Below are 8,937 nucleotides of genomic sequence, written 5' to 3' on the forward strand. Positions count from 1 at the left end.
CATGAAGGCAACTTATTCCAGTAATTTATAACTCGCTGGCTAAAATAGAACTTCCTGCAGTCCAATCTAAACATTTCCCCCCGTAACTTAAATTTATGTCCCCTAGTTCTAGCATCATTTATAATCTTGAAAATGTCGTCCTCATTCATTTTACTGATGCCTCTCAGAGCCTTAAACACCTCAATCAAATCTCCTCTAAGGTGTCTAGTTTCCAAACTCTGCAACCCACATATTCGAAGTCTTTCTTCATAAGGACGCCCTTTTGCCGATCTCACCAGGCGAGTTACCCTTCTTTGCACCCTTTCAAGAAGCTCGATGTCTTTCTTCAGGTGCGGTCTCCATACTTGAACACAGTATTCCAAGTGTGGTCTAACATAAGCCTTATATAATGGGATTATCACGTCCCTATCTCTACTTGCAAAAGTTCGATAGATCATCGATAGGACACCATGGGCCTTCCTTGCAACCTGTCTACAATGCTCAGAGAACTTCATGTCTGACCGTATCGTAACACACAAGTCCCTTTCCTCCAGTACTGGGTTTAGTTGAACTCCACCAAGTGAATAAGTTTTTTTGGGATTACTGTTTCCCAGGTGTAATACCTTACAACTTTGTTGGATTAAAGCACAGCTGCCATTTTTCTGACCATTCCTGAAGTCTATCTAGGTCTCTCTGAAGAAGCTCAGCTTGACAGTGATCATTAACTACTCTACCAATTTTAACATCATCTGCAAATTTAGACATCACGCCCTCTATCCCTTCATCAATGTCGTTTATGAAAATTAAAAACAACAGTGGTCCTAATACTGATCCTTGGGGAACCCCACTTCTTACATCAACCCAATCTGAGGAATAGCCATTTATCACAACCCTCTGCCTCCTGCCCTGAAGCCATCCTTCTATCCATCTAAGGATTTTCCCAGTGATTCCAACCTGTTCCAGCTTATAAAGCAACCGCTCATGTGGGACTGAGTCAAAAGCTTTGCTGAAATCTAAATAAACAATGTCGAAATTATTCCCTAAATCCAGCTCGTGAGTGACCCTTTCGAAATAGCGAACCAGATTTGTTAAACATGATTTTCCCTTTACGAAACCATGCTGAGTATCCTGGAGAATTTCAATTCGATCCAAATGATCCTGAATTCCACCCTTGATCATTGCCTCCATGATTTTCCCTACTACTGAAGTCAGACTGACAGGTTGATAATTTCCAACTTCACTTTTAGAGCCACCCTTATGTATGGGAGATACATTTGCACTTTTCCAATCCAAGGGAATCTCCCCAGAGTCTAGTGATGCTCGCATAATTAGCCTCAATGGTTCAATGCACTCGCTTGCCGCCTCTCTTAAGATTATAGGGTATATTCCATCAACTCCAGGAGCTTTACTGGTCTGTAGGCTCGAAAGTTTTTTCATTAAATAATCTTGCGAAATTCATTTGTATTTCATTTGTATCATTTCATTTGACTTCTTTAGTCAATGTAAATTCCATTTCATAAAACTATTTTGAATGATGTATTCACTCACATTTGTGCAAGCCCTTTGTCAGTTCAGAGATGCAATCTCTAAAGTTCATTGTAACTTCCAGGTTTCTATTTTCTTGTAGTGCATTGATAATCTTCATTATTATTATATTCTCATTTCAGTAATATGTTCTGTTTCAAATTTCTAATAAATCCTTGGTCCAAATTTAACATATTCATAAGTTGAATATGTTAAATTTGGCAGGATGTGCCAAACAGTTATTAATAAAGACTATTTTACTTTAGTCATATGCTTGTCTAGTTTTCATATCCATTTTTCAAAAATATCACTTATTATTCATGCTGATTTTTATTAAAGGTGTAGTCAACTTCCAATTATTTTGTTCCTTTGAAAACTTCTTGGTTTTTTTGATTTTCCGATAACTATCTTAATTTTTTGCTACCTGTCTTGTTGGCTCCAACTGGTACGCTGATTCTTTCTTTGCTTTATTTTCCACTAAAACATTATCATTCTTAAAAGCGAGCTTTCTATTAGGTAAATACTTAAACAATAAACCCATTTTGTTAGCATTAAAAATTCCCTTAGGTTAATACTATTCCAAAATCTACCCCAAGGTGTTTTTTGCAACTGTTGTGATCTTCACTTACAACAGCACATTCTCTACAAATAATCTTTTCCACATTTCTGTGGTGCTTCTTAAATTTATCTAACCACCCAGTGCTAGCATTAAATTCTGTATGTCCAAGAGACTGCAAATTTCAGAGATTGTTGCTTAATTATATGAGCTGATATTGGCATATTTTTTTTTCATGCATGGCTTGCACCCATTTTAGAACTGCTTGTCGTCTGGTCCTCTTTCAGTTGAATTTAAAATTGATTTTTTTTTTCCAAGTTGTAGATAAACTGCTTGCAGGTATGCTATATTTCTTGGTAATATCTTTTTAAACTCTGGTTAATTTCATGAAGAATCTCAACTTTATTATCGCCTATTCTTAAACATTTTCTCTTTAACATTGTTTTCACGATGGTAAAAATTATTCGGCTGTGATATTCTTACCTCACTTCTTCCGATACATTCCCTGTGTAGCATAATTCAAATTATGCTGCACTGGCTATATGTGAATTGTTAGTACCACCTACTCAGTGACATTCACTTGTCAATTCAACAGTATTATGTGACCATTTCCTATAAATGGTTTTTATAAAATATGACTGTATGAATCCTTTCATGTATGTATGTGAAAGAAAATTTGTTAATGTATACTGTATGTTACATTTCAGGAAAAAGGTGTGTATAGGGATAGCCTAGGGATGATCTTTATTTTAAAAAAAAATAAATAATGCAGTAATTGAATGATTGCTATTGGTCTGACAACAAATTGTTTTAAAAGAGAAATAAAATTTCACAAAAATCCATCTACAGGGAGTAGAGTTAGATGAGAACAGACATATATAAAAACCATCATATAATGATTTACAGGAAGGGCATTTGATAAGATTGAAGTGAGAAGCAAATATAATTCAGTAACAATTGTCAAAATAAAATAGGTGAAGTATTGAGCTAGCCACTTCCAATTGGGAGTCATCTTGGGTTGCCATATTAGCAATGAAGCTGTTTGTGGCATTTCAATAAAACTGCATTCCCATAGATCAACAGCCAGCCAATGCAACAAATGATTCTGTTACAGCTGCAGAAATTGATAGACCAGAGGGCACTTTAGAAGGTATATAGACACCATCAGACCTCATCGAACTATTATCAACTAGTTATTCAGGGGGCCACAGGAACTAGTATTAGTACAAGAATAATATGTAGGAAGCTGCATCGCATTGGATGGAACTTTTTTTTTTTTTTTTTTTTTGGAAGAAAGAAAAAAAAAAACTCTTTTGACGTTATGCAACTGGCTCAGGACTTAAAGTATATAGGCATTGCAGGACTCTAGCCATCTGACTTTCATAAATGACACCATTGGGTGAAGAGCTCCCAAGAAATTGCTTAGTCTAATTATCAGCTGGACAACAAGACTTCATTTGTTAGATAAGTTTATTAAGTACCTTGAATACTAAATTTCAGAAAGTCTGTTCTTTCAGAGGTGGCATCATATGCATATGAACAGAATGATAAATAGGTGTTTTTTGTTTTTATGTGAACTTGTATGGTTCTTTGAGAAACTGCTTGCATTTATGTTTGTATAATATGCAATGCTCTTACAGTACTGTATGCAGCTTTCCAGTTAAGAGAGATGTTATATTGATATGAAATCAGTGCTAGATAGGGAATGCAATTAACTATGAAATGATGCAAAGGAGTTAACTTTTGTAAAGATGCAAAATAATTGGATAGTGAACAAATCAAGCATTAATAATGTAACATGTCTGTGTAAAAAAATTCCTGGTAGTTTAAACAATTGTTTTAAGTTTACAAAGAAAAATTGCCACAGTAAACCTTTACTCTAATGGACATCATACACTGATCCAGGATTTTTGTCTGCCTAAGATTTTGATGCAACTGCAAGTCTGATGGTACTTGCCAACAGTTAATTCCCCCCCCCCTCCCATTCGTAAGCAGAAAACCAGGATTTTTCTCACCATCAGCTTGCAAAGTGTATTAGACATCAGTAAGGAGTCATCCAAACATCCAATAAGGGTACCTGATAGCTCTTGAGATTTGGAATATGTTTTAGCTAGATTTTCTGTTGCCATTATCATATGACAAAGTTTCAAATCTTTTTACTCCATACAATGTGTAGTAAAATACAAAATTATTGCAATCTTTTTTTTTTATTTTTTATTATTTTTTTTTTTATTTTGTAGTATGGGTAAATGTTAGTATAACAAATTTCTGTGAGTGACCAAAATATCATTTTTATGAGTTTTTGTTACAATGAAATACAGAAGTTGGGGGGGATAGTTGCGTATTATAAAATAACAAAAGAAAGTTAATCCAGTTTTTTTATTTATATATATATATATATATATATTATAATAATAAATAAATAAGTTGTACCTGTATTTGCTTCTAAGGTAGTAATCAATTCTTAGCTTCCTTCTTGCCTCACTCTTCTTTCATTTTTCATGAGAACCTTTACTACTAGCCTAACATACTGTTTGCCCACAGGCTATCTTGGTTTAAACTATAATATATAATTTTAGCATCCAACCTTTGCCAGTAAGAGGGCGCTGGCACCATATACTATACCTATATATTTTAACACGTACGCCACAACGTGGTTTTTTCCCGCGTCTCGTCATTGTGGTAAGTTTGCCTTACAGTTATACTACGCCGTAAGTAATCAGGAACTGGCCATTCCTTTCTTCTTCATTCAAGATTATATTTGATTCTTACTTTCCAAATTGGCTGTTTAATTCTATTACAATACCAGGTTCTCTTACTAGAAGGGACGGGAAGTTACGCTCCCGGTATGTTCCGACGTAAATCTGCCTTACTACTATTCCTTCACTTTATCTGTATGCTATCTTTTTCTACATTTCATACCTCAAGAACTATTAGAGCAATTCGAGGGGGATTGAGGTACTATTACTTTTCTATCACCTAATCTCCGTTCTCCTTATTTAGCAATAGCTGACTATCTTTTGTCATCCAATAACATGTTATATAGTATTATTGGTTCTTTACTATCACCATTATTTGCTTTTTACTTTGATTTCGATGTCTGGGCTATCGGTCGGGCTAAAGTCATCTAGCTTGTTAACCACCTTAATTCGTTTACCTCCCTAACTATTTATCTTCTATCCACTACTATATTCTAGTTTAATCTTAACTTAACTTAGTTGTCACCTTACAGATATCCTTATGATATCTATTGACCATTCGTCAGGAATAACAGGCAGATGATGACAGAAGCTGATAGCTCGCCAGTTGTAGGAGGACACATTGTAAGGGTTAGCCCCTGATAAAGTCCTTTGCAATGTGTCCAACCTATCTTTACTACAATTGGCTTGACATAGTGATTTAGTAATTATCCTTATATATTTGTTTCATTTTTGCATATAACCATTGTTTCCCTACCAGGTTATTACCATGGACCAGAGACAGCTATCACAGCACTTAGTTACCACCTGCTCATTCACATTATGTTCATAGATATTAAGACTGATGTAATGTTTTATCCAGACATTGATGGCATTAATCAGCTCTTCTCTCCCTTGTCAGGTTCTTTGTTTAGGTTTTCACTGATTGTATCACCATTATAATTAATTATCTTACGTTTATAACTGTTAACTATTTGCCATATCCACTATATATATATATATATATATATTTATTTATTTATTTTTAATGAATAATTTAAAAATGTTACTTTGTTTTTCACTGAAAAAAAAAAAAAAAAAATTGTCATGAAACTAGTCTCTTCTGTTTTTAAAATTTAATAAAACAATAACTGCAACTGTCAGGTGATATGTATTTCTTCACACAAGCTTGCAAACATTCATGACTTCAGTAATGCTGGCCCATCTATTGCCATTTTACATGTAATATGTAACTCTGTGTAAGCAATTCCTGTCTCTTCCAAAATCATTCAGTTAGGATTTTAGGAAGGTAGATGGTCGCTAATCTCAAAGAGGCAATTAACTGCTTAGTTAGTAAATCATTGCTATATGCTAATGACAGAATATCAGAAAGTGTATTCATATGGGAAGTTTTCTGCTTCCTTGTATCATATGCCTCTACTAATACTATTTAAGGATTTTCTTTCTATAAATATTAATAATGGTTATACATTTTTGTTATGATGAAATTCATGTATTTTTTTTGCATAAAAATACATAGTAAATTAGCATGAAATAATTTTGTTACATTACACCAACATTGTACTGTACTGCTCCTTTTTTTTTCTATCTTCCTCGCTTTATTTTGTCAAAACTAATGTCTCCCAGGTAATACAACTAAGGAAATTAATTTTGTATATAGTTACAGCTTTTGCATAATTTTTAATATGGGAATAAATCAGTTAGCATTACTTGCTATATATAAGAGTGGCAGATCAGGATGGTGCCACCTTTTTTTTTTTTTTTGTTAAGGCTTTTTTAATGGTTAGTGTTTCTGAGTGCTAATCTTTATAGTGATGCTTCAAGGTTGAATCTCTAAGAACTACTTTTAGAGGTGAATCTATAAGCCACTTGAACTGAAAGCATCTAATTATATTAAACTTTAGCTTAGATAATGATTTAAAGCTTTACTGAATTATTGTAGTTCAGTACAAAATTTTTGGCATATTATCCACATTTGGGTTATCTGTGTATAAGGAATTCTTAATTATATCAACCTGTCTTTGGTTATGTTTAAAATTATGTTTATTTATTTTTTGGGAGAGAACTCTTTTTTTTTTTTGTATACAATTGCAGAAAATAATTGTTCTATATTGCTTATAATTTCTTCATGTGCCAAATTTTGTATAATTTCTTAAAATGCCTCTAATTTAAAAATTTCCTGTTTTATTTTCTAGATGTCACTGTATGTGAAATATGAACTTCAAGATGACACCAAAGCAGATTTGGTTTGTATTCAGTTTCCTGTTAAGTTAGAATAATTGCAGAATACTGTTGTTTTTAAGCAGGTTAACTGAGGTTACGAAATCACTATGTGTATGTATGTACAAATTCAAGTGTAATACAGTTCATGTACAGATTTTTTTTATTATCGAAAAACAAAATAAAAGAAATGCATCATTTGCTTGGAAAGATGTTATTTATCTTCTGTGTATGTTCATTTTCACCAAAGCATTTTGTTTAACTTATGGTTGTATTTCTATTTATTCAGTATTACCAAGTCATATGAGGGGCATTCAAAAAATTATCGATCTGCCTGTGGGGGGAGAGAGGGAGAGAGGGAGAGAGAGAGAGAGAGAGAGAGAGAGATTTATTTTTCAAAAAAATTCATCATAATGATAGTGATGTCCATCTAGTTGCCCACCAGAGATGGAACAGTTTATGAAATGTCATAGTTAAACCTCCAGTTAAGACTGGCATAGTAAAACAGAAGAATTTTCATAAGTAAATGGCAACATTTCTTAAGGAGCAGTACTATTTATTGCAATAATGTGACTGCTTGGTGCCTTGCTTACTTCAATAGCTCAGACCAGTACTGAATTTTTGTTAATTAAAGTTTATAACATGTATTGAATGCATGTGAGACATTTTTCCTGCTCTAGTTTTGTGAAATATCAGGTTCATTGAAGTGAAACTTCTTTAGGCACACTCCAGGCAGCTTTCGGATGGGAGTAACTGGAATTCATAGATTGATAAAAAGCGCAACAAAAATGTGACAGCAAACTAAGCTATAAGTAAATGCGTTACAGGTGCTCTGTGAACACTCAACTATTGTACTAGGCTGAATGCACCAGTTCTCGTCCAATCGCAGAAGTTAAGCAGTATTAGGTGCAGTTAGTAATTGGAAGTGTGAACATCTGGGAATTATCAGGTGTAGTTGACTTTTTGCCTTCGTTTTTTTTTGTTAACCTGTGTAGAAAATATTCCAATTTTCGTGTATCATTTAATTTTGTTAATTGGTAAGGTAATAAAGTGTGAATCTGTGTTTTATATCTTTACTTTTATATAGCCTGTGGATAATATTCCTCCTATTTTCGCTTATTAGAATTGGTGTTAATAGAATTAAAATTCAATTCGTAAACGTGATCGCAATGACTGCCACTTACTACATATTGCATCGTAAAGTGATTTGATTGTACAGTGAACCAATCATAAAGTTGGGACCCACCGTAGTGAGCGCTGTAAGCTGTATAGAGCACATACGTGCAGTGCATCCTTGGATTGACGAAAAATGCAACACGAAATGATTCATCCTCCCCACCATTATACCACTCCGTATCAGGCAAGAGTGGCACATGACACAATCAGTACTCCTACTGATTGTGTCATGCACTATTCATTTCACCATTCTCCACTTTATTAAAAAAAAAAAAAAAAAATGACGGAAACAAATTTATAATTCAACGTGAAGACTAATAGTAAGCGTTGTAAGGCATATGGAGCATAAATGCATTCAGTTTGACCACTGAAACCTATTTAGACAGCAGAAGAAATTACAGCATTTGATGTAGTTGAACAAAGAAGCTGGAGAAGGTCCATCCACATCTTCAGAGCCTTGCATCTCCCCAGAAATGTTAGAAGTAAATTTGGAAGAAGGAACCATGGAAGCTGATACTGCAAATGAAAACTGAGTTCTCGAAGCCCATTTTACATTTTTCGTAAAATAATTGTGCACACAATTATTTTACCACCGCCAATATAAGACAGCTGTTGCCTGGTGCCCTTCTCTAGGCCCGGGTTTACGTTATGTATTTGTGCCGAATGCACAAGCCCCACACCCACCAGATGTAGTGCAATACCAGTGGGTGTCAACAAATGAATTACTAGTGGAGAACTCCCACAAATTATCCTCACTTACACCCACTAATTATTATATTAAAC

The 8,937-nt window shown here is 34.1% G+C and overlaps 1 protein-coding gene across 2 annotated transcripts in view; it reads left to right on the forward strand.

The window, feature by feature from the left end:
• The window catches only part of LOC150081876 (NPC intracellular cholesterol transporter 2-like), a 70,567-nt gene extending 63,478 nt beyond the window's left edge, over positions 1–7,089 (forward strand). For both annotated transcript variants that reach the window (XM_090379784.1, XM_090379783.1), the window contains exon 4: positions 6,954–7,089. In XM_090379784.1, the coding sequence (XP_090235910.1) occupies positions 6,954–7,037 (84 nt within the window). In that variant the 3' untranslated portion in view covers positions 7,038–7,089. The remainder of the gene's footprint in view (positions 1–6,953) is intronic.
• The last annotated feature ends 1,848 nt before the right edge of the window (positions 7,090–8,937 follow it).

The sequence above is a fragment of the Mastigoproctus giganteus genome, chromosome 8 (assembly GCF_048544385.1).
Source record: "Mastigoproctus giganteus isolate SK-2022 chromosome 8, ASM4854438v1, whole genome shotgun sequence".
Taxonomy (NCBI): Eukaryota; Metazoa; Arthropoda; class Arachnida; order Uropygi; family Thelyphonidae; genus Mastigoproctus; species Mastigoproctus giganteus.